Source organism: Mus caroli, unplaced genomic scaffold, assembly GCF_978045245.1.
Source record: "Mus caroli unplaced genomic scaffold, Mus_caroli_1 scaffold_8, whole genome shotgun sequence".
Classification (NCBI taxonomy): Eukaryota; Metazoa; Chordata; class Mammalia; order Rodentia; family Muridae; genus Mus; species Mus caroli.
Genome location: NW_028227263.1, coordinates 34,385,307 through 34,410,678, shown reverse-complemented (window position 1 = coordinate 34,410,678; position 25,372 = coordinate 34,385,307). Strand labels below are relative to the sequence as shown.

Here is a 25,372-nt window from a genome sequence, read left to right as displayed (position 1 = left end):
GAACTCAGAGATGCACCTCTCTAAATAAAGATGATTTGAAAACATTGGCAAGCAGGGCTGGGTCTTCACCTTTTCTTCCAAACTTCTGAATACTGGATGTGTTGGGGCTCTTGGAACCACAGTCATAGAACATATGGGAAGGGGCCTTCCTCTCACTTCCAGACCCAGCCAGGGAGGGCACAAAATCCAGAGCAGTTGCTCAAGTGATTACAGACACCTCAGGGTGTCTGTGACTTAATAACTAGATGCTGTATTAGGTAGAATTAGGATAAACAGCTCCCCTCAATCCCCAAAAGGATTAGACACAGTTTATGAAAAACCTAAAATATGCCGAAAAATATAAATAACATCTAGGAAGATCTAAAGGTTACAATAGATTGGAGGTAGTTAGAAAGCAAGTGTAGGCTGAGGCTTTCTCTCATAGTTCTTAAAAAGGATTTATTTTTATTTGTGTGTGTGTGAGAGAGGCGGGGGAGGGAAAGGGAAAGGGAGATGGAGAGGGAGAGAGACACAGAGAGAAAGAGAGAGAGAGAGAGAGAGAGAGAGAGAGAGAGAGAGAGAGAGAGAGAGAGAGAGAGAGAGAGAGAAAATTTGCCAAATGAGTACAAGGTGCCTGTGGAGACCAGAAGAGGGCATCAGATCCCCTAGAGCTGGAGTTACAGGTGACAGTAGCTGCCCAACATGGGTGTTAGAAAACATGGGTCCTCTGCAAGAGAAACAAGTACTCTTAACCATAGAGCCATCTCTCTAGCCCTCCATCCCAGTTCTTCAAGTGAGCCCAGATGTTGGGTTCTGAGCTTCCTGTTGAACTAAATGAAAGGGAACATACGGATTCTTAGAAATGAAATTCACAGTTCTCAGGTAGAAATGAACCGATTGATTTCTTGGGTTTTTTTTTCTTGGATTAGTAGTAGATTTGAGAGAAACGTCTCATGTGGATTTTCTTGAGTGGGTCAGCCAGAGACCTTGGGGACGGATTGAATAACAATCTTAAAAATGGCATTTCACATCTCAACAGAGGCAAGTGCTGAGCTCTATGTACAGTAACGTGTGGACAAAACAGTAAAGCAGAGTTTCAGAATGAAGCTCTGCGGTGCTTACCGTGCACTTGTATAAAATCTGTCTCTACAGAGCTTGTCATCCTCTAGGGAGAACCCCAGAAATGATCCAAAAGCTTCCAGAATCTTATTTCTCTAGTCCACATTCCTGATACTAATTGTGGGGTGGTAGAGAATGTATGATCAGTGTGGTCTCCTCTAGCAAAGACCTAGAGTACAGCTCTGCTAAGTAAGACAGCCTGCTAGGTTCAGTAGAGAGCAGAATAGAGACAGCTAAGATCTGTACTATCTCCTGCAAGAACCCCCACAGCAGAGGGGCAAATTTCCCTCTGATGGCCTTGGGCAAACTGAAGCAGGAGTGAGCCACACAAGTTGTGAACTCCAATCAACAGTAACCGAGCTAGGGGTGATAACAAGTCAGAGTCTCGATGATCCTAGTAGAACCTGGCTCCACTGATTTGGCCTTCAGTAGGACCATTCTCCTGTCACAGTCTTGCTCTCATCATGTTAAACAGGGGTTGCACAATGAGTCAACACTAGGTTATCCTATGGATCTGATGGATCACATATATCTAAGGCCCCAACACACAACAGGCTCCCGACCAATTAATAGCACACAATTGTGTAGACAACTGTGGTGGTTTGGCTATGTTTTGAGTGTGTCCCGTTTAAAGGTTCCTGTGTTGGAAGATTGGCATTGAGAGGCAGGAGATCTCTAAGAGGTGGACCAGTGAAGGTGAATAGGTCCCAGGGCAGCCACACTCATATGAGATTAATGTAGGAATGAACTATGGAAATAAGCCCTGAAGGTATAGCCTTCATCTGCGGTTGCTTGTGCAAGACCTCCATCTAAGATCAAGCCAGGAAAAAGTTCACCATGAGTGGAGGAGGAGCTTATGAAGGTCCACCCACTGAGGAGCTATTGGCAATTGATGGTTGTTGGCCAGGGGGGAGTCAGTTTTAATGAGGGATGGAGCTCTTAATAGGGTTTTCCTCATTCGGCAGGTAGCCCTACACTCAAGTACACATTGCTAGTGCTGATTGGATTCAGTGTGTAAGAAAAGAAAGACATGAAGTTTGAATGAAGATTGTGTGTGGTGTCTGGGAGGAGATTGGGATGAGAGGTGGATCTGATGAAAAGACATACACGTGTATAAATTTCTCAAAGAATAAATGAAATGCATGACAATGAATAAATGTAGTTCTGAGGGGATCAGATTAATTCTTGATGCAGACATGTCAACCTTTCACATTGTGATATGATCAACTACAACCATATTGGGTATCAGTTATATCTGTCCTGGGATGCATGCATCCCAGGGTCACAGGTTAGAAACACCTGAAAGCAAGCCCATTTTATATACTTGGTCTGTCCACATGTGGCTCTTTTCCTTTCTGCTCTTGCCTGAGTACTACAGCCCTGAGTACTAGAACAAAGTAGATGACATCATCTACCTGGTTCTAATACACTAAAAGGCCTTCACCAGAGGCTGGCCCAGTAGGGTCATTCAGTCTCAGACCTTCAGCCTCTAATACAGTGAGTTAAATAAACATCATTCTTTATAAATTATCCATACCCTGGTATTTTGTTATAGCAACACAAGACAGACTGAGAAAGTCACAAAAGAAACCATGGGAGAGTTTTCTTCCATTCTATTTCCTATATGAAATTTTTCCTCCAGTAATAACATTTGTGATATTGATTCTTTGAATGAAATTTTCCATAATCTTTTTCTCTCCTGCAGCACAAAGTAAGACTGGGTTCTTATTCTCCCTGTGCTGTGGCCCCCTAAGTCACCTTCTGGTGCCATTTATCTGTTTAATGGTGGGAACTAGATGTCTTCCCAGTCATCAATACACAGAAATAAGGCTGGCAGGGCTGGGTACTGCAGGAGTCCTAAGGTATCAGAGGGAAGTCATTCAGGGGTCTAGGAAGACAGCATCAAAGGCAGAAAGAGGTGGGTGATTTTGAAATGCAGCTGGAGGACATTTGTGCCTGTGTTCTATAGGATAAAACCCAAACACCATCTAGGTACATCTGTCCCATGGTCAGGCTGTGGCCAGCTCACATCTCCCCATGTGGTCTCTCTCAGCCTCCCCTCTGACTGTAACTATCACATGTGTCACTCTCAACCCGGCCATCTTCTCACCCTTGAAATCAGCTCAAATGCTTCCTCTTCCCGGAAAAATTATTCATCTTATACTATGTTTCATCTGTGCTGAATTCCAGGCTTGGAGAGCTTGGAAATCAAATCTTACTCACTCTGAATCTCTGGCATTGAGCACAGTGCTTTATACCTAGCAGCTGTACACGTGAGATGAAGTAACTGGGCGGTAATAGATGCCCCAGCTGTCAAGGGTGCTTCCTGCTCTTCATAACAACCTGAGTTCAGTTCCCACTACTCATGTCAGCTGGCTCATAACAAACAACCTATGACTCTAGTTCTAGAGGATCTGATGCCCTCCTCCTCATGTACCTAAATACATGGCACACAAACACACACCCATGCATGCACACACACATATACACCCCTAAATAAAATTTAAAAATGAATCTTTTTTGTTGTTTAAATAAGTGCTTTTGGGACTTTGTCTGGAGTTGCTCCTGTGGTTCTTTGAAAAGGGACCAGGAGAGTTTGTGAGCAGAGTGTAAAGCTCACACTGTAACTCTTGTCTACCTCCCCCTCCCTGTGCTGCCACACTGGGCTCAGGCAGGGAGGGAAGTCCTTGCTTGAAGGCCTTGGCAGAGAGACCAAAGGGGAAGGTTGCCATACCTGATTGGGGCTGTGGAGTTCTCTAGCTTCCACCAGGCCTTGGGTGGGTTTAGGTAGCGGCACCACAGCTCCCAGTCAAAGCCTTGGGCGGCTAGCGGGTACTCTTCTATCTCAAAGTTGTCATATTTGATGTTATCAAAAGATGGTGAGATGATCCGTTTCCGGTTTTCCTTGATGCGGGTGAGGACTGGTTCCGCCCTGAGTGGGAAGGAGAAAGAGATCAATTACCACTACTGAGGTGGGCATATTCATCTCCCAGCAGCCAGAGGAAGGAGTCCCTACTCCCCAAAGATAAAGAAGAGAAGCAGTGTTCTGCATCCCCAGGAGTTGACATCCCCTAGGCTAAGGACTTCAAGATTGGCAAGAGGCCCAGTGGCTCCTTCAACACATCCAGAGCTGAAGTGAGAGATTCTCACCCAGGCCCGGTGAGATCTCTTTCTTTACCCACGTGACAAAAATCAATATTAAAAAGAAAAAGAATAAAGAACAAAAAGAAAGAAGGAACAGATTTGAATCTTTAGAGGAACTTCCAACCTGGGTTTTGACTTTGCTTGGACTGCTCTGGAGGAAGAGGCAGAAGGTGTGGGTAAAGGTATAGTCTCCTCTGCTTCAGAAGGGGTGGGGGAATCCAGCCTTTCTCCAGGGGCTGGAAGGCCCCTCTGGGTAGTGGGAGAATAATGTGTTTGCCAGCAGGAATGATAAGTTTCTCATTAATAATATATTCTGTTCATAATTGTTTATTCAAATCAGCTTGAAATAGTAAGTGTCCCTCTCCTCAGCTGGCCATAAATCCAGTGGAAATGCTTTTTAAATGGTCACAAATAGCACACAGGGACTTCAAAGATAAAATAATGACTGTGTTGAAGCCTTAGTTTGAGGCTATGATGCTGGCATCCCACCCGGGCTGCCTGTAGGCCTGGCCACTCCTTGCTGCCAGCATGCTCTTGCTGCCCTGCTCCCTCAGGCAGAGGCTGCACTCATGGAGCTAGGAAAGAGGTAGAGATGCTTAGGCTACTGAGCACACAAGGAAAGAGAGCAGAAAACCACATATTTCAGCTATTAAGTTAACCTAAGCATCTGTGCTCCCACATCACAGAGCCATGCACAGTGAGCAACTCCACAGCATCCTAGCTTGCCCTGCAGGGACACCAGCATCAGGTGCCCTCTGAGGGTTCAGAATTAGCCACTGAAGCCTCTTGTTAGTTCTCTTACTTACCCCATCTGGCACCTAAATGAGCTGACTTGAGAAAGGAAGACTCGCTAAGACTTAACTTTGCTAGGATGGAGGTTCTGAGGGCATCTGAGGATCCAGGAAGCTGCCTTTACCCACCTCTGCCCATTTGCTCTTGCCCTGTCTGTGAGGTTAGGTGAGGCATCTGTCTTATATCCACTCCAACTTTACTGCCTGCGAATGACAGATCCCTGTGCTTGTCTGGACAGAAACTCTGCTTTATTTTTTTAAGATTTATTTATTTATGTTTTATATGTACAAATGTTTGGCCTGCATACATGCATATGCACCACATGTGTGTGGTGTCTGCCAAAAATCATGCAATGGATCCACTGGAACTGGAGTTATAGATGGGTGTGAACTGCCTTGTGGGTGCCTGGTCCCTTGCAAGAGCAGCCAACATTAAGCACTGAGCCATCGCTCTGCTTTTCCCTTTGTATATATTTGTCTTCAGGATCTGGTGTCACCACACCCTTCACATGCTGATCCCTGACCCTTTGCCCTACATGAGACCCAGTACTATCTCATGGTTTGGCTCACTCACACACCCACACCTCAGTTGTCCCCATGACCCTCTTCTTTCCCTCCACCCTATGACTAAGTTTCCCAGAATGCACTGAGCTTCCGAGTCAAGCCCACTAGATCACACTGGTACCCCTTCTCTCCCTAAAGCACTCACCAGCCCACATTGAACTCCACATGGGCATCGAACAGTGCCACCACAGGGGCTGTGGCTGCTCTCCAGCCGCTGACTCTGGAGCGGATGAGGCCTTCCTGCTTGCTGTGCCGCACAACTTTGATGAAGCCTGGCTTTTGGCCGTTCACCTTGTCCACATATTCAGTCAGCTTTTCTTTGAGCTCCTCTGTTGGTGAGAAAAATGCCTCTTAGCCGAGTGAGAACACAGAGCAGAAGCAACCAAAATATCCACGGTGCTAAGGTGAAATATCACCCCTTCCCAGGAGGTGAGAGCACTCTACCCCATCTCCAGGTTTTCTCTGGTCGCCAGTGGTAACCAGCATAGCTCAGCTTTGAGGGCAAACAGGAAGCAGCATTAATTAAGCCCCAGCAGCATGCACTTACCAAGCACTCACATACACTGTCTAATTCATCAGCGCAGCAAGGCAACGGGGGTGGCGGGTGAGAGAATTCTTCCGTTTCCCAGGCATTAAACAGCACGTGAGTGTTGGAGTCGGGTTTATGCTTGGTCTACGGGCTTGACCACCCTGGACCATCAAAATTTGGAATAGAACACAAATGTTCCCTCGTGTGCTTGGACACTTAGTCCTCAGCTGGTGACACTGTTCTGGGACTATTTGGGGGATGGCAGCATCAAGCCGCCTTTGCCTGCCTCTGTCCACTTGGTGCTGTCCCCTGTTCATGAAGGAGGGCATCAGGCTCTGATCTGTTCCAACTCCACAGCCTCCAGAGTGGAGCCCTGTGCTTGCTCTGCAGGATCTTGCTGCTTTGCATCCCCCCACCCTGCCATGTGTCTCAGATGAGGATGCTAGCTAGGGCCATGCCTGGGGCCACCACATTCTTTAAGGGCCGATTCATCACTTATACACCCCTCGGTTGTCTCCAGAATGCTCTCTTCCAGACCATGACTGAGATACCAACATGCACTGTATTCACTGTATTTCTGACCCGAAACACCTGGATCACACTGGGACTCCTCCCCCCCACCCCCCCAACCCCCGTCATTCAACAGTCCACATTGAACAACACTTGGAGGTCATGGCACATTTGGGAGGTGTGTGTGTGTGTGTGGGTCTAGCTAGAGGAAGTACGTCACTAGGGGTGGATCTGTAGTCCACTCTGCTTCCTATCCCACCCGGTCCAGACTATGACTCCCACAGACTGACTCTTGCCAAGACAGGAGACAAAACAAACCTCTCTCCTTAAATTACATCTTGTCAGGTGTTTGGCCACAGCAGTGTGAAAAGTAACTGATAAACCAGGCTTCTCAGCGGCCGCCTCCTGCCCAGTTTCCTCCATTGCTCCTCTCAGCCAACCAGAGAAGCCCCAGTGGTCAAGACCTCCGTTTGGACCCTCTCTTCCTGGATCATGTGTTTTGGAGATCAGCAGAAGGCACTGTGCTGTACCCACTGTCACTGGGCCTGGCTTGGTATGTCTCTACCTCCACAATGGGGTCTTTCATCCTGGGAGGATAGAGTGGACATGATGATTATGACTCTACAGCATGGGAAGCAAGAGCCTGGGACTCCTCACAGGCCGGCCGCTGAGCAGGATTAATTTTGAGCCAACTCACCATTACCAGGAGCAAATCTATCAGGGATGAGGGTACTCCTGTATTCCATATTGAAGCAAGGAACCTGTGTGCACTCAACATTCTTACCTTAGCTGGCACACACAGGGAACCATGTTCTAAGACACTGATGAAGGCATGCTGTGGGGATTGCTACCAAAGGCTCCCCCTAGGAATCCTACCTCCCCACATTAACTTCATACCCTCCCTGTATACCTCAGGGGACCTGAAGAACCAGTTCTTCTTTTCTGGCTGCCTGGAAGCTAAAGCTAGCCTCTCCAAGGATGAGTGGCTCAGACAAAGAGACAAGGCCACTGGAGATCCTCCAGCCCTAAGGAAGTGATGCTAAGGCCATCACTTAGCCAGATGAATTCATGACCCATCCAGAGCAGACACAAGCTAGCTGACAAGCTACCCAGAGATCCACATCCTGACCACGGGATTCTATGCCAACCAGCATTTGATGTTTGAAGCCAGCGACTTCTGGGATTGTTTTTAGACAAAGCTGTGTGAACTGTGCTGATGTAGAGTAGGGCTGGAATAAGACTGAGGCACAGAAATGGTATCAGACACAGAAGGGTCATCTGAGAAGTCACAGGGTGACAGATTTGATTTTGCTCAGAGATATAGTTCCTTTATAGCCTCTGTCACTAGGCAGCCAGATGAAGGCTGCCGATGGGCAAATCTGCCCAGGCAACTGGACTCCAGATTTGCTCAGAAGCAAACACATGCCACTAACTGCTAATGCAGAAAAGGAGGAAGGAGTGGGGAGGAGTAAGCAGTAGGAGTGAGAGGAGAGGAAGGGAGGGCAGGAGAGGAGAGGAAGTGGGGGGTTGAAATGCTTAAAATGGTCTGCGTGATTCTGGCCAGTCTTTGTAAAACACTTTCACCTAATTCCACGCTCATGTTTCCTTCACCCTCTGTCAGTTGTTAAATAAGTGTGAGATGCCTCCTAGGTACTTACATGTGTTCAGGGAAACTGTTTTCCAGCATGTTGCCTGTGAGTTATACGTCATATATTATATATAGCATACATTATATATCTTGTTAAATATTTTATATATATTTAAAGTATTTCTCAGAACTTGCTGCAAAATAGAAAAATGGTTTCTTTCCTCTTTTCACTAAGCACAAGCACATGACTGGCCACACCTGCGTTTGGCTGCAGCTGTGGGAAGCTTGGGAAGAAGTACATGGCTCGCCATCATACTTTGACTAATGTCTCACTTCTCTTCCTAACCCAAGACTTTGATTTCACATTCTAACCCAAAAGATGTATTATTTTTAATGTTTCCTCTATGCAAGCTACAGGAAAAAGTTTGAGTTGTTTACTTGTTTGGGGTATCTGCACTGGGGATTGAGCCAAGACCTTATACATGCTAAACAAGCAACCTATTAATCAACTACAGCTGCAGATATGTGTGTGTAATATATTTATAGATTATAAAAATTATATATATAACATATACATATGTATTTAATTTATATATGTATATATATATATATATAAATTTTGAGAAAGGGTCTTGCTAAATTACCCATGGTGACCTTCAATTGGTGATCCCCCTGCCTCTGCTTCCCAAATAGCTGGGATTACATGCTTGCACCGTAGGCCTCACTGGAAAAGTTTGCTTTTTAAAAAGCAGTATAAGTTATGTTTAATAAAATAACATAGTAGGGCAGGACAGTGTGAAACTGCAGAGTGGAAAAGCTATACTTTGCACTTAAAGCCGCCTGATGGGAAGCCAGAAGGCAGGGGGTTTGCTCTTTGTGGCATTTCCCAGACCGAGAGCAAATGCAGGAGCTGTCCAAAGCCAGTGCTGACAGAGAAACAATTTGTGTCCTGCATGGGGCCAAGCCTCCTCCTGTTTGTGTGGTGCTTCCTGCCCTCCCCTGCTGTCCACAAAGTCTGGCTCTGCTGACACCCAAGAAACTTCTGTCTGTAAGCTATGCAGATGACACCCTGAGAGGGCACAGGCTGTGCTCCACAGCCCAATGCAAAGTGTTCCCCAAGAGCCCTCTCACACCCCTTCAGACTGAGTCAGTGACAAAAGGTGTGGAGGAATCCAGCATCCTGGCTGCACAGAGCTCTTTCCCTCTATCATCCCCATTGTGGTACTTCAGCATGATGGCTCACAGGTAGACAAGAGATGGGGCACCCACAACTGTCAATCTGGTTTAAATGCTTAGCTGGACACCACAGGTTCTAACGTGTAGGCAACCAAAACATTGGGAAGTTGGTGTTCATGGGTCTCTCTGCTCTTCAGGAAACAGAGGCACCAGCATTTTGCAGAGGAATTTGGCTAGCCTTGCCAAGGACAGGCAGACCAGTACCTCTTCTTTGTGTTTCAGTGTTCAGGTGATCAGTGCCCTGGGCGCTATAGGTTGGGTGAGAAGCAGGAGTGGAGGGAGAGGCTACTCATCCATTCGTTCATTCTCTCATTCAACAACTTTCCCACACTTCCCAGTTGCTGTGGCTGTGGCCCACTTGATGCATATTGAAATCCTAATCTCCAGTGTGATGACATCAGAAGGTGAGGCATGGAAAGGTAATTAGACCATAGGGCTAAAGTCATTGTCCAAGGCCTTCCTAGAGCCTGGATTTAACAAATAAACATACTGGGTCATTAAGCAGAGACCCCTTCCCTCACATTTCAGTAGGCTAGACTGACTAAGATCAATTCACAAGCATCTGAGAAGGGTAGGAGGGGAAATTTGCTGCTATTCCTGCATGGCAAGAAGCCAAGCTTATGGAATGCTTCTGGAGCCTCCTTGGTAGGGGCTTTAGCCTCACTCACAGGGGAAGGGCCTGTGTGCTTGTCATTTTAAAAAATGTGTTTGACCTGCACATATACTTGTGCACTAATGCAGTGCCCATGGCAGCCAGAAGAGGGCACCAAATCCTCTAGAATTCGAGTTACAGACACTTGTTAGCTGCCATGTGGATGCTGGGAACCAAGCCTGGATCCTCTGTGAGATAACAAGTGCTTGTAACCACTGAGCAACCTCTCCAGGCCCTTATCATTTCTTAAAGGCACAGCTTCCCATGCCATTGGAGCGCCTCACTCTGAGGGACGCTGTAAAACCATAGCATGAAGTTTTCATGAGGATTCCAGAGAACTTCCTCACTTTTTCTCTGGCACAGGAGGCATCACTAAGAAGTTGGCTTGGTCACCTAGTGAGTGACATCTGGGGATGTGGCTCAGTTGATAAAGTGTTTGCTTTGCAAGCATGAGGACCTGAGTTCAAAACCCAGAACCATGTAAAAAGCCAATCACAATGGAGACAGATGGATCTCTCTAGTTTACTAGCCAACCAACTTAACTCACTTGGAAAGTTCCAGGCCAGTGAGAGATCCTGTCTAAATAACCAGTATAGAGACCATATTTGAAATAACTGGGGTTGTTCTCCAGCTTCCACACATCCATACTTACACACACACACACACACACACACACACACACCAAAACACTAAAGTGTCAAATGTTGGCTATATTTGTAAGGTTCCAGCACGTCCTTAACAATGTCACAGGCTGGAGACCAAGCACAACATATGGGCTTTGGAAGACAATGAAGATCCACACCACAATGCTAACCTTTGGGCCATGTCCCTTATATAACTTTGGAGTGTCCTCTATCGTTCCCCAGCTGTCCTCTGCAAAGACCACTGTCATGTTTGCCCCTGGTCACTCCTTCTGCTGACCTCAAGGCTGGCCCTGCAAGCCCAGCCTGGATCATAGTGTTACCTGGCCTTCTGCTTCACCTCTACCAGTCAGTGTGAACAACAACAGCCAGGCACTAATGGTGTTGATTTAAAGTTGAAAAAAAAAACGCAGCGAAGCAGCTGTTCTTCCTCATATCAGATTAACTGGACATTCCCTAAATCCGTTTAGGGCCATTGAAACACAAACCCTATGTCAATACACTTTAAACAGAGATTCTATACAAGGACGGCATGACTGTCGAAACTAGCTGATCGTCACAGCACTGGGGAGCCAAAGAAAGCTGGAAGAAGATGATGCTCATCACATCCTCCACGAAGAATCTGGACTCAGGGGGGCACAGTGATGGGTAAGGTAACCTGGGCAGGGCATCACAGATTCCGGAACAGACCAGTTTGATGCTTGTTTAGCTCTTTCTGTGAGATTATACCAGACAAGGTTTCAAGTCAACTCACTGGCAGGTTACCAATGCCTTCCTTGGGTCATTCTTCTGTCCCCCGACAGTTTGGTCCAGCTACATTAAGAGCTGCACTTCTTCAAAGCCAGCTGGAGCTGAAGGAGATTTCAAATGGTCTTAAATAGTCCCCTCACTTGAAGTCTGAGCTGGCTGTGTTCAGCAAAGATTTGGGAAAGTGCTCATGAAGGAACCCCACAGAAGGCTATAAAACAACCACAGGGACCAGGCACACTAACACAATCTTCTCAGGGCAAGCACCAATTTAGTCTGACCAAGTGGTAGAAGGAATCCCCAGAGTTATTACTGAAGAAACCCGTGGTTTTTATTGTTCTACTCCCTGATGCCATGGTGTAGCACCAGGAACACCCAAATCCACCAGAAATATGTACTCCAAAATTAGTAGGGTCTCCAAAGTCAGGCTTCAGCCCCACTCATCCTCTTGCTTCTGCTACCTGGGGGCTTGTTGGTCCCCTGTGCACTGTGGCCTGCTACAAAGTGGTTGAAGTTGATTTTTGAAGGTGACCGTGATAGAAAACTTTCCTCTAGTAGTCAGAGATCTACTGAGCTCTGATCAAACCCCATTCTCAGTCCTCCTCCTTTGCCCTCCTCCTCCTCCTCCTCTTCCCTCTCCGTTTCTCATGTCTATCAATGCCTGTGGTGTAAATTATTCCCTACTCCACCCCAGCACATGTTGTTTCAAGGCCCCTGGCCTGATGCCACTAATGTCAAGCCAGGGAGCACTGTGTTTGTAGAAGGGGATGCACTGTGTAGGATCTATGAGCTCACAATGATGAGTCAGCTCCAGCACTATAACCCAGAAGCTATAACCAGAGCAGGGAGGGCTCAATTCCCCGCTCACTATGTGATGGGCACTGTACTCATCGCTTTAGGTCCATTCTTACAGTCTTCTGTCCATCATCCCATCATGATGCACAGAGCTCATCTGAAATGCCATGCATTCCCACCCTAGGTACAGTGGTGTTATGGGCAAAGTTCGTGTTTTTACCTTCATGTGTCCAGTACTGTCCTAAATCTGCTTCACACAGGACTCATTTAACACTCCCAACATCCATAGTATAGTTGGGTATGGTGTGGATTATAAATACCCCTCTGCCCTCCAGGGATCGTGTGTTGAAGACTTGACTTTCCATGCAGCACAGTTTAGAAGTGATTTGATAACTTGGGCTCTGACCTCATGAATGTAATACTTTATTTATGAATTCACAACTTAATGGGTTAGGGGAGGTGGTGACAGCCTCAGGTGATGAGGCCTAGTTAGAGAAAATGTCATTGAGAGTGTGACTTTGAAAGGAAAACTGGGTCCTGGCTTCTCCTCATCTTAGTCATTGTCTTCTTTTCCCTCCTCCTCCTTCTCTTCCTGCTCCTCCTCCTTCCTCTCCTCCTCCTCCCATAGCTCTCCTCCCTCCCACTCCTCTCCTTCTCCTTACTCTCTGACTGCATGAGGCAAGCCCCTCTGCTCCACCACATACTCCTTCCCAGCCTTTCCACATTAATGATTGAAAATTAATCTTTCTCCTTTTGATTTATTGTTACCTCAAATGAAGTAATGTTCAGAGCCCAGAGAGGTGCAAGGATAAGCTCAGTGGCACAGCATCAGCCAAGTGATACAAACCTGGCACACATGGCTCAGAGGTCAGCGCCACCATCAAATGAAGACAAATAAGGGGTCTGAGACTTTACATAGCATGGTCCAGATGCACAGGAGGGAGGAACTAGTAAGGCTTGTTCCACAAAACCAGTGAGGATCCACCTCTGACCCCAAACTCCAGAGTTACCAGCAGGGATCCATGCTTATGCTCTCCCTGGCTGAAAGTCAGATCTTCTCTTCTGCAAATTACCTCTACTTAGGCCACGTGCCCAGCTGCCTCCATCTGGCTGATTTGTGAGTCCCAGGGACCTGCAGGTATCACACAGATTTACACTCTATAGCAGGCACAGCTCATCAGATGGGGAAGTGTAACACCCCTTTCTCAGTTCACAGGGCACCTTCAGACAATCTATTCTCAAGGAGATTGCTCCGTGTGAAGAGGTGGGTGACAGGGCAGAACCCAGAAGGTCCACCTGCTGCCCTCCTGTTTTTCTTTCTTCCTGAAAAGATGTCAAGTCGATTTCCTTCTCAGCTCTGCCATTTCCTAGCTGTGTGGCCTGGTGCAGACAAGTCTCCCAGGGTCTTGAGTTCCTCATCTGTGCAATTAGAAGGACACGGTTTACACCTGGCTTAGCACAGAGCACCAGGAGACCGTGGTGCATGCTTTATGCTTGAGCAGTGCTGATCTCTGATCCTTATTCAGAACTCTTGCTTTGTCATCTTTTTAAAGGAGGCTACCCAGGCTGGGAGTCATTGCCACCCTGTATCGTCTGGGAAATCCAACATGCAAAATGTATCCCAGGGCCACCCTCTCCTCCTACCTCTGCCCAAGAGAGAATGCCACTGTCGCTCCTCAAGGTCATCTATTCACTATATTCTACCCTCAGATCCATTCTCTTCAGAGCTCTGCTAGGAAAGGGGGTCTTCCATTTTGCCCTGAGCCCAAAAGGCTATCCAGACAATGGAATACCCTGACCTTAATTAGCAGGCTTTCCCTACAACATTCTCTGTGCTTGGGCTCACTAGGTTTATTTTTTAGTGTCTCATCCAACCCTGTTGGTATCCTGCCATGTGAAATGTAAAAAGTTACATTTTAAATAGAGGCAGACTGATTCTCCACACACTATGACTCTTTTCTTCTTGAACAACTAGTGAATGACAAAGTATAGAGCCCCAGTGTCAGAAGGCAGAGCAGAGGGCAGACTTACTATCTTCCTTCCTAAAAGCCTCTGTTGACCTATGTTAGCACCTCTCATGCTTTGCTCCCATGAAGGAGCTAAAATAACAACATAAACTGGGGCTGGAGATATAGCTCAGTTGGTAATGGGCTTGCCAAACATGTGTGAAGCCCTGGGTTCAGTATCCAGAACTGTATACACCAGACACTGTAGTGGGCATCTACAGCCTCTGCCAAGGACCAGCGTCAGCCTGGTCGAGGGTCCTGAGGAAGAGGTGTTTGGGAGCAGTGAAGAAAGCAACTTGAAGTCAATTCATGGGGTACAAGCTGACAGCTTTTTGTTCTGTTCAAGACAGCTTTCTCTAGAGACCACCAGACAGCTCAGCTCTCACAGGCCAAAGCTCAGTCTTTCGTTTACACATCAATCTAATCACCACCACCCCAGGTTCCATTTTGATTATCCCACCAATGAGCATTTTTTTTTTACCTTTGCCTCTTAACACCTATGAAAAGACAGCAAACACATTATTTTAAATATTACAAATAGTGAGATTTGCCTGCCTTTAAGCACAGACAATAAGCTGGCTGGGCGGGATCTGACTCTCAGATAACTGCTCCCACCATTCATGGTCATAAATTTCCTCTGACCATGGCTGACCATGAACTCAGGAATCTGCCTGCCTTTGTACCTTTCTGACAAGCTGGCTCACAGTGCACCTGCCTCTGTTCTTTTAGGTCCATGAAGCGCCTCATATAATCCATACTGCTTTTTTATATTTTGCAAAGTTGAGAAATTATACATTTTTGAAATCATGTTTTCCAGAGTTCTTTCTCACAGCCTTAAGGGCTGTCCTGAAGATCATATTATTTACCATTTTGTTAAGGACATTAGACATACCCTTTCCTCCTGGACTCATACTGTCTTTGATTAACATGAGATCATTAATCTTGGCAGAGAGGATATTCCCTGATAACCTTGGCAGGGAGAATATTTCCTGGAGGAGGAGGAATATGAAGTAATACACACACACACACACACACACACACACACACACACAAACACACCTCACACCCAGGAATCAGCAACATGTGTAGGCCTACACCCTATTGGCTCTGTTCCAGAGGTGGGAAGCCATGCCATGCCATCCCTTCTAGGCCATGCAGGACTTGGCAAATATCAGCACTGGAGAACTGGAAGCAGGAGGATCAGAAGTTCATGGTCATTTTAGGCTATATAGCCAAATCCCTTCAGCATGTCTCCATCATAGCTATGGGGTTAGGGGTATTATACATATTTACCAGACATAATCTAAGCCACTTCATACAACTCAGTTCATTAAACCTTCGCATTGACCTACAAGGCTGGTATGAGTTATAAACCCTACTTTACCGATAAGAAAATCAAGTGCCCTTTCTAATGTCACAATGACAATGAGGAATTCTTGCCTAAAATCCCATTGGTCTGAATCCAAGTTCAATGCTAGTGTCTCTTCTTCTAAGGTGGAGAATTTCCAAAGGGGTGTGGTAGATATGATACACTGTAGTTCCAGAGACCATGTTCTTGTTGGCAAGATATCCATGCATTCAGCAGGCATTTTTGAGCTTCCCTCCCATCCTCTCCTAGAATGAGGAAGCCCAGCCTCAGATGTGACATGGTGACAATGAGTAGTCCTGGAGTCAGAGAGAAAGAAGGATCAGCACTGCTCAATACAAGCCTTTTCTACCATAGTCTGAATTCTGATGAGGCTGGAGGAGGTTGGGGTTGAAAAGCTTAAATCTAGGCTTGGATAGTGTGTGTGTGTGTGTGTGTGTGTGTGTGTGTGAGAGAGAGAGAGAGAGAGAGAGAGAGAGAGAGAGAGAGAGAGAGAGAGAGAGACCATTGTATGAAGCAGTAGGCATGTAGCTGGTTCCTATAATCCACTAACTGCTAGGATTTGTCTATTAGAAAAGAACTTATTTTTGTTTTGTTTGTTGTTTACTGTTTTCCATTGTGAGTCAAGGCTAAAGAGATATATTCACAAACATCCCAAAGAACTGCTAACATTGGCCTCTTCCTAGACTCTATCCATAGATATGTGGGTTTACTTACCCACCTTCGGGTTCTGCAGTCTCCTTTGTAAGCTGCCAAAAAGCCAGAGCCCAGGTTCTCAGTATGCTACTATCAGAGTGGCAGAAACGGACTGCTAGTCCAGGCATATCCACTACAAGGCTAGATTTGGGGGGAGGTGGGAGGAATGGGCATCTAAGGAGCTGCCCTCAGATGTTCACAACCCTTGTAGCTAGCACACTACCAGCACAGTATTGGTCAGGCCTTAAAAACCATTGATTTTTTTTCTGACTTCTCCATTTCGAGACCATCTATCATCACGTTCTTCTCCATAAACTTGCCTCAGAGACCCAAGAAATATTACTTTCCTCATAGACATGCCCTCAAATGCTGAAAATATTGCTGCTTCTCTGCTCCATATCCCGTCTGCACGCTCTTCATTCTGGAGTTCACCAGGCGGGTGTTTACCCAGAACTTGGCATGTGGTGAGCTCAGGGCTGAGCACTAGGTGTAGGAGGCAATTCAAGGGTTCTCCCAACACGGCCATGCTTCAGTGGAAGCAAATCATTAAACAAATATCTGAATGGGGTAGATGTGCTTGCCTTTGGCTCCAGGGACAGTACTCCTGTTGGCTGGGCATTCATGCATTCAACAAGCCATACTGAGCCAGGCCACTGTCCTCAATGGGGTTCCCTAAGGCAGAGACAGCTCTGGATTGGGTAACTTTGAGGAAGGTTTGGCGCTTTACACAATGCTGTTTGAGTTTGTACTGACTAGATGAATGATGGAGTTTTGCTAAGAACCCCAAGAGGATCAGAAAACATACCAGGGAGAGAAGCACAGAGTGGAGGCAGGAGACAGATGGGAACATACACCACATGTCTCTGGTGTGGCATGCTCAAGTGTCAGGGTACAGATAAAATGGGGGGGAAGGTAGGTTGGGTAACCAGAACAAAGATTTTTTTTTTGAATGATGAAGACTGCTGAGCATTTAGAAAGCGCTGGACCACACTTTCAAATACTCATTTTCTTTCTTTCTTTTTTCAGAACAAAGATTTTTTATAAAGGTCCTTGAAAGATGGTCCCAAACACTAAGAAGTCATAATGGAATTCTATTTAGTATCCTCTTAGAAAAGGCATCTGAGAAATGAGCTGAAATGGTAGCTGTTCATTAAATATATCTGGGAAAACACCAAATTAGATACCTGCTCCATGCCAAACACTTATGGGAGGGAGATGTTTGGGTTGCATTTCCTTTAATACAAGATATGCATTCTTCAGGGAGCTCCAAGCCATCAGGGCTGCACTGCAGCTTTAACAAGACTGTGGTTAGAGACAGTATCTGGGACAGGAACAGGCTAGGTCTGGTACCATAGTGAGGTTCTTGAAGCCGTCCCTTGCCATATCTTGACTCTGTTTGTCACTTTCTCATACCTCTAGAAAATGAAGTTGAGACAGCCAAATCAGGTGCTCACCATGGAAACAGCTCATGGGTCCTATGGGTGCAAGGTTGGACTAGCCCCAGAGAAGGACCACATATCCAGATATTTAGTTTGAAGGGCACAAGACATGGAAGAACCCACTATGTCTTCTAGGATGGATCTTCAGCTTTATAGTTTAGACCTCTTATCATTTTCCCCAAATCACTTGTGCACTCCCTTAGCAAAAGTGTGGAGGATACAGCACTGGGAAGCCCCCTTACCAAGGTGGTCAACATGGGCCTGGAAAGGTGTAACAGAAAGAACCCTATGTATGGGTGCAGTTCCCTTGACTCAGGACTGCTTTACAATGGTGTACTCCAAGAGAGTCATATATAAGACACTGCCCATTCACAATTCATTGATTGTGTCTAAGAAGAGTCAGTGGTCAGAAGGAATCAGTAGGCAGGTAAGGAGCTGAGGGAATTTCCTTGTTGGCACAAATGTATAACAAAGTCTGGGTCATGTGTTTGACCTACTCTGACTCCTATAATCTGCTCAGTAATTCCATAAGTTTGGGACATGAGATCATACAGTAGAAAAGGCAAATGGTCACCCCAGGAACCTTCAGGAAGCCCACCAGAAGAATGAGTTATCAGGACACACAGCCCAGATGTGTAGTCCTCCACTTGATGGTAAAACAATGGGTCTATCTTTAAGATGGTGTCACTCTGCAAGGTAGAGAGAATGTCATAAAGAAGAGAGAAGAGGAAGGAGGCAGGGAAGAAGAATAGGAAGAGCAGAGGTGACATCACTGATGGAAAGAGAGACAACTACATTCTGGGAGAAGGTTCTATAACACGGGGAAGTGTGAAGGATCAGTATATAGGGCAAGAACATTGTACTAAGTACAAGCAACTATCTCCTAGGGGAAGTGGTTCCTGCTGCTCTCAATACAAGGATAGCAATAGCGGATCACTGCTGTGGATAAATAGCCAACTGGGAGAGATGCTCCAATGCAGCATAGCTATGTCCTTCAGTTTCTACTCTACAGGTCTGAACAACTTCATGCTCAAAGAGAGTTAATTTTTTTTAAATTGGGCAGGGAACTGAGGAACTGCTAAAGGAGTAGTTTTGTATTGCTTTTTCCCACTGACTTTGAAAGAACTAAGAACCATCAGGATGTTGGCTGAGCCTGTGGATAGTGTTCTCCAGCACATTTTGGGTGACCTTGATCTTGCCTTTCAATTCACAGAAGCTGCTTGCAAAAGGGCACCATTTCAAGAGGGGAGTGGAGGGAGTTTACAATCCTCCATCAAAAAGGGAGAAAAGAAAAGCATGAACAGGTTACCATGAAAAGTGACTGGGTGGGAGGGAAGGGGTTGAATAGGTAGGTTACCATAGAGAGTGGCTGGATGGGAGGAAAGGGGTTCACATGTGGGAGTGATGGATGCAAACCATGGAGGTGGGAGTTATGAGAAAACCTCCTGGAAGACTATATGGCATCTTGGGGAATAGGCAAAGAGCACTTGAGTCTGGAAGCCAAGTATGATAGTCTCAGAGAGTCCCATGTATGATTCACTTGTTGGAACACAGTTATTGGGGGCAGGTAGGGTGTATTCCTGCCTGACACCAGTTTATACAAGACAGGAAGTGTTTAAAGAAGACAAAAGGAAGAAGAGAGAGGACTCTGGGTCTGCTGTCTGCAGTTGAGCCTTGGACCCAACAGATCAAGACAGGCACATGGCAACACCATAGAAGTGTACCAAGAGGAATCATCAGCTGTCTAGGTATGGAAGAAAAGGATTCCATTCCCTCAACATAGGACATTTGATGGTTTGCTGATCCATGGTATCTTCTCCCAGAAGCTATAGTGAATAAAGCTGAGCTCCCTATACTTTGGGAGATCAATGGGAGGGTAGTGAAAAACATAGGAGTATTTCCTATGAAAACACACACACACACACACACACACACACAAAGAGAGAGAGAGAGAGAGAGAGAGAGAGAGCCATACAAAAGCCAATGGCCTGTGTCAGAAGCCTAGGAAATCTCAAAAGGCTATTTATATTTCTTCAAGAATTCTGCAGTATCTATTTAAAACCCTTTGTCCTTCTGGATTTGTCAATTCTTATCAGTCATGAAGAACTGGATGGAGGCAGACTAATTGTGTCTTAGTTACTTTTTCTGTTGTTGTGATCAAAAACCCTGACACAAGGAACTTAAGGGAGTTTGGCTTTTATTTCAAGGAACAGTACATGGCATGGTAGCAGGATCTTGAGGCAGTTGGTCACATTGCATCTGAACTCAGAAGGCAGAGGAAGATGAATACTTTTGCTCAGTTCACTTTCTCCATTTCCTAAAGCCCAGGATTTCAGCCTAGGGAATGGTGCTACCCATTGTGGGTGGATTTTCCCATCTCAATGAACTAAGTCAAGATAATTCTCCACACACATGCTCAGAGGCCCATCTCCCAGCTAACTCTAGATCTCATCTACTTGACAATAAATATTAGCCATCACAGATAAGTGCCTCAGACAGAGGAAGTGTCCATCTCTTTTTAAAATGCACATTGACAAAAAAGGGGAGGCTGGATGTATAGAACCTGGCTTTCAGCAGGCAGAGAGCAGAGTGGCTGGGGCAGAAGAGCTGTGATTTTATGGGTGGTAGGTTCTGGAAGCCTTAGAAACCCCAATTCTGCCTTTACTATAATCAATGGTTCCAAACGGAAAAGAAAGTAGTCAGGGGATCCTAGAGAGCTCTTGAGGGGGCTCCTATTGTGAGAAGGTGGCAAGTGGCCATAGGAAGGAAATTCAGCATTTCTGTTGATTGGACTTTGTGAGAACCCAGTTAAAATAAGTGAGTGAGTGCCGTGCTGTGGGCCCCCATGATGTAGATGGGGTACGATGGTAGAGACAAAGCCCTTTTCTTTAGCATCCATTCTTCAGCCTGCCCACCCCTAGGCCTGGGGAATAAAGTTCTGTTTGAAGGGAAAAAGGAAGGAAATTAGCATTTATTAAATAACTACTGTGTTCCCACAGCGAAGTGCCCCACACATTATAGACATTATTTAATCTTCTAAACAGCCCAGAGAGGAGCTGCTGGTATTTGTGTTTCCTAGATAAAAAGGCTGAGGTAGTGAGCAAGGTGTCTGTGGCTGTGTGCTTGGTAAGCAGCTGGGGTGTGTGTGTGTGTGTGTGTGTGTGTGTGTGTGTGTGTGTGTGTGAGAGAGAGAGAGAGAGAGAGACAGAGACAGAGACAGAGACAGAGACAGAGACAGAGACAGAGAGAGACAGACAGAGACAGAGAGAGACAGAGACAGAGAGAGAGACAGAGACAGAGAGACGGAGAGACAGAGAGAGACAGAGAGAGACAGAGAGACAGAGACAGAGACATTGAGGGAAGCAGGTGTCTGGCTCTGATTGGCAGGGTAGTGGGCAACTTTACTCTCTCTCATTGGAGTACTTGTGAAACAGGTATTTAGCTATCATCAGCAGGATGGCAATGGATATCTGGATTCTCATTGGCCAGGTGGTTGTGGCGCAGGTATCTCACTCTTGCTCTAATTCTTCTCAGCCCCAGAGGGGCTGAGAACCACATCATGACTGCACTCCAATGAGTGCCTAATCTAAAACTCATTAAAATTTCCCCAACTGGGAACAGGATTGGTCCCACTACATGACCAGGAGGCAGCCTCACACTTTAATGGTTGAAAGTAGCAAAGGAAGGGACTAGAGAAATAACTCGGTGGTTAAGAGTGTGTGCAGAGGACACAAGTTTGATTCTAAGCACTCGCTCATAAACGCATGTTACCTCTCGCTCCCGAAGAAACTGATGTCCTCTTCTGGACTCCAAGAGCATCTGAACACAAATGCACACACACACACACACACACACACACACACACACACATACACACACATACACATAAAAATTGGTGGCTACAGTAGAAGAGGACAAGGACCAGGTTGCTTTGCATCTGGTAGAAAAAGAATAGTTAGAAAAATGATGTGGAGAAATTATTATGCTACATGTGTTGTCCTAAGCTCTGAAGACACAGAGGGTCAAAGCACTGAGGAGACATAGCCCCTGCTCACAGGGATTTCCCACCTGAATGGAAGAGCGATGTGACATCAGGTAAATGAGCTCTGTTCCTAATGTGGAGGGCAGTAGTGTGATCCAGTACACCCAGCAGATGGCACTCCTAACAACTAACTCATGCTGAGAGTAAGGCGGGGCTTTACAGCTGGGCTGTAAAGGGTGAACAGGAGTTCGTTGGGCAGACATGGGTGTGAGCATCCTTTTCCCAGTAGAGGAATAACACAGTATCCTTGTGGACTGAGTAAATTCAAAGGAATTAAAGGAGACTGGCCTAGGATTCTTCACATTAAGGAAATGGTGATGCAACTGAGGCATCACACCGCCACAGTTTAGATTTTATTACTTTGGGAACGCTACCTTTCAGCATGTTTTTAGAGAGTAGATTGCCTTAAATGATCCAGCCTGGCAGAACTAAACTCCATTCCCCCTCATCTACGAAATGTAAGCAACACATTTAATGTTCTCTGGGAAAAAATAGCTATTGTCATTGGGGGCGTAGACATGTTTTAATCTGTGATGACAGTTTGTGTTGAATCACTCACTGCTCAGATCTTACTGAACCAGGCATTGGGGTGGGAGGTTTATTCTGGCCCGACACTATGTTGAGCACAGCCTCTCAGTACTTGGTGCCATGGGCTTCTGCTCAGTGCACGGAGGTACCTAGGGGGCTAAGGACAGTGGCCACAGCTCATTCAGATATGGGCTTTATATGGCCTTCTGTCTCTAGCCTGTATTACCCCAGGGCTTAATTCCTCTTGTTTATGGATAGCAGCAGCCTCAAAACTCTTTCTGGAACTAAAAGTCTCATTCTTTTCCCAAAGCAGAGGCATAACACTCCAGCATGCATGCTGGCAGCCACAGGCAAGAGTAGTAGATAATATGAGAAAACACAGTGGTGTCCTGTGGGCTGACAGGGAGCCTCAGGTGTTCTCGTGGGATCCAGGATGGTACCCTGCATGTTGATCTCTGGTGGGAGCACAGCTTGCATGGATAGGTACTCCTCTCTTCCCTACCCCAGGCATCTTTCCCTGAGGACAGTGTGCTCAGAGCAGGGAAAGAAAAAATGTTTATCTAGAGAGAACCATGTCGGTGAGATGTCTCAGTGGGTAAAGTGTTTAAATGTGCGAGCACACCGACTTGAATTCAATCTCCAAAACCTACATAAAATGCCAGGTATGGTAGCCCCACATTTGCAAGCCCAGTGCTAGGGAGGTGGAGCTCACCATCCATCCATCCTCTCCAGCCTACTCAGCAAGCCCTAGGTTCTAGTGAAAGATCTCGTCTAAAATTAAGAGGGACACAATTATCAAGGAACAATACTTGGAGTTATTCTCTGACTTCTATGTGCATACACATACAAACAACTCCCCACCCCAAAACATACACCTACATGCATGCATGCATTTTGCATACATACTCTCTCTCTCTCTCTCTCTCTCTCTCTCTCTCTCTCTATATATATATATATATATATATATATAATATCTCTATCTCTTTATTTCTCTCTCTCACACACACAGAGACAGACATACATACATATACACACATACATATGGAGGCATATAGGCAGGCAGGCAGATACATATATCGAGACAGACAGACAAACACACACACACACACAACACCATGCTATCCTTGTCAGAGGATGATGTGGGGGGAAAAACAGGACAGAGATAGGAAAAGAAGCAGGGGCTGGACGGCAGGTTTACATAAAGCTTTCTGGTACCTCTAATCAACATGTGGCATTGAATTTGAGACATTCATCTCAGAGTCTCCACCAGGAAGAGCATGCCATCACCAGTTTCTCTAAGCTTTGTTATCACTCTAAGATACTCCTCTACTATATCCCTGATAGGGGAGCCACATTCTGTTTTGATTATGTCCAGATACAAGAAGCTGACTAGCTCACAGCTTCTCATTCTATTAAATGGCTCTGCTGGGAGGAAGCTCTTCCTCAAGCAGGGAGGAAAGGTAGCAGGCAGCCACTTCTGCCCACTAGTCCTAAGTCTGTCCCAGGAGCGCTGATGAGAGACAGCCCTGTTGATGGGTGAAGCTGCCTTGGGCATGCTGCATTTTCCTATCCCAAAGCTGAAGACTCCTGGGGCTGTAAGCTATCCTCGTGTGTCATCCGTGCTCTCTAACAGGTCTGACTCTTGTAGAAGTCTCTTTCTTCTTCTGCCATGGCTGAGGCTTTGGGGAGGACACTTTGTCAGGCAGGCAGTGGCCTCACTTTCCCTGCTGAGCAGCTAGAGCCATTTCTCAGCCACTTTGCAGACTCTACTGATGGCTGTGCCAGGCATAGGAGAATGTGATAGCCCATGGCCTGAGGAGGGCAAGGTTTCTCACTGTCCCTCCCTCTCGACAATGAGAATATTGCAGAGCACTCCATCATGCTTCTAGCAGCATGTACTGCTCCCAGTCCAAAGGACAGAGAACTTCTGTCCAGGACTTAGGTCCCTGTTCCCAGATCACAATGCTCAGGAGGCAGGAGACTCCACACAACCATTGTCAGGTAGCCTGGCTCTTCAGAAAACAGACAGCCAGGCAGATGAGGAGCTCGGCCACTTGCCTGACTGCAGTGGAGAGATATAGCTCATGAGATCCCCATAAAATGTACTTTTTTTTTCTCCTTCTGGAAAGGAGTGTCAAGAGGAATGCATGCGTGTATAGCAGGGAGCCAATTATCCCTGCTCAGGACTCTAGGGATGGCATTAATCACTGAGTCCCTGGGGGTGGGAGTGGGAGGAGGGGCAACATCAGTTCCCTTGCCTCTGCCTATACCATCACCTTTGGAGGGGCCAAATGGAAGATGTGTTAGCCTAACCACATCCACTCCATCTGCTTTTATTTTAGCTTGCACCCACACTAGGGAAATCAAGCACCTATGGAATTCGGGAAGGCAGGATACATAGGCACAGAATGAACAAAGGCTGGCATAAGCCCAGGCCCCAAAGGAGGTAAGGGTCAATAGCACCCAGGGAACTGAGTCAAGCAGCCGCTGGCTTAACGAGGGTCACATGGATGAAAATGGCTCACTTTATCTCTACTGCAGGTTCACAGGAACCTGTAACTCCAGTCAGGGAGCTTCAGATCTGCTCAAGCTGCAGTCTTGGCCAAACAGAAAGTTCCCTAACTTTGCTAACTGAGACTTCATCTGAGGCTGAGACCCCTGCTTCCCCTGGACCTTCACTCAACCCTGTGACTCCACTAGCTAAGAGTCCACTTTGACTGCAGGCCTTCAACTTGATCGCACCAAGCCAGCACTGACTCTAGCTCTCAGCAGCACTGGCTTTCTTCCAGGCCTATGGTCAGTGTAGGTCCTCAGAGAGTTCAGATAATCTATCAAGCAGTGGAGGCAGACAAAACCACAAAATCGTTTTACTACAGCTCTCTTCGTGCACATGCGTGGCACATGGCCCAGATAGCTTGCTCCCTAGAGACACCTGAATGGAGCTGAGTCTGACCCCATCCCCAAGTGTGCCCTGAGCCCTGGCAATGGCATGTCACAGTG

At 46.3% G+C, this 25,372-nt stretch overlaps 1 protein-coding gene across 1 annotated transcript in view; it reads right to left on the bottom strand.

The window, feature by feature from the left end:
- Galnt18 (polypeptide N-acetylgalactosaminyltransferase 18) overlaps positions 1 to 25,372 on the bottom strand; it is a 318,219-nt gene that overhangs the window by 84,506 nt on the left and 208,341 nt on the right. Inside the window, exons 4-5 of the mRNA XM_021167493.3 lie at positions 5,743 to 5,926; positions 3,833 to 4,030 (exon numbers count right to left, since the gene is read on the bottom strand). Coding sequence (XP_021023152.1) covers positions 3,833 to 4,030; positions 5,743 to 5,926 — 382 coding nt within the window. The remainder of the gene's footprint in view (positions 1 to 3,832; positions 4,031 to 5,742; positions 5,927 to 25,372) is intronic.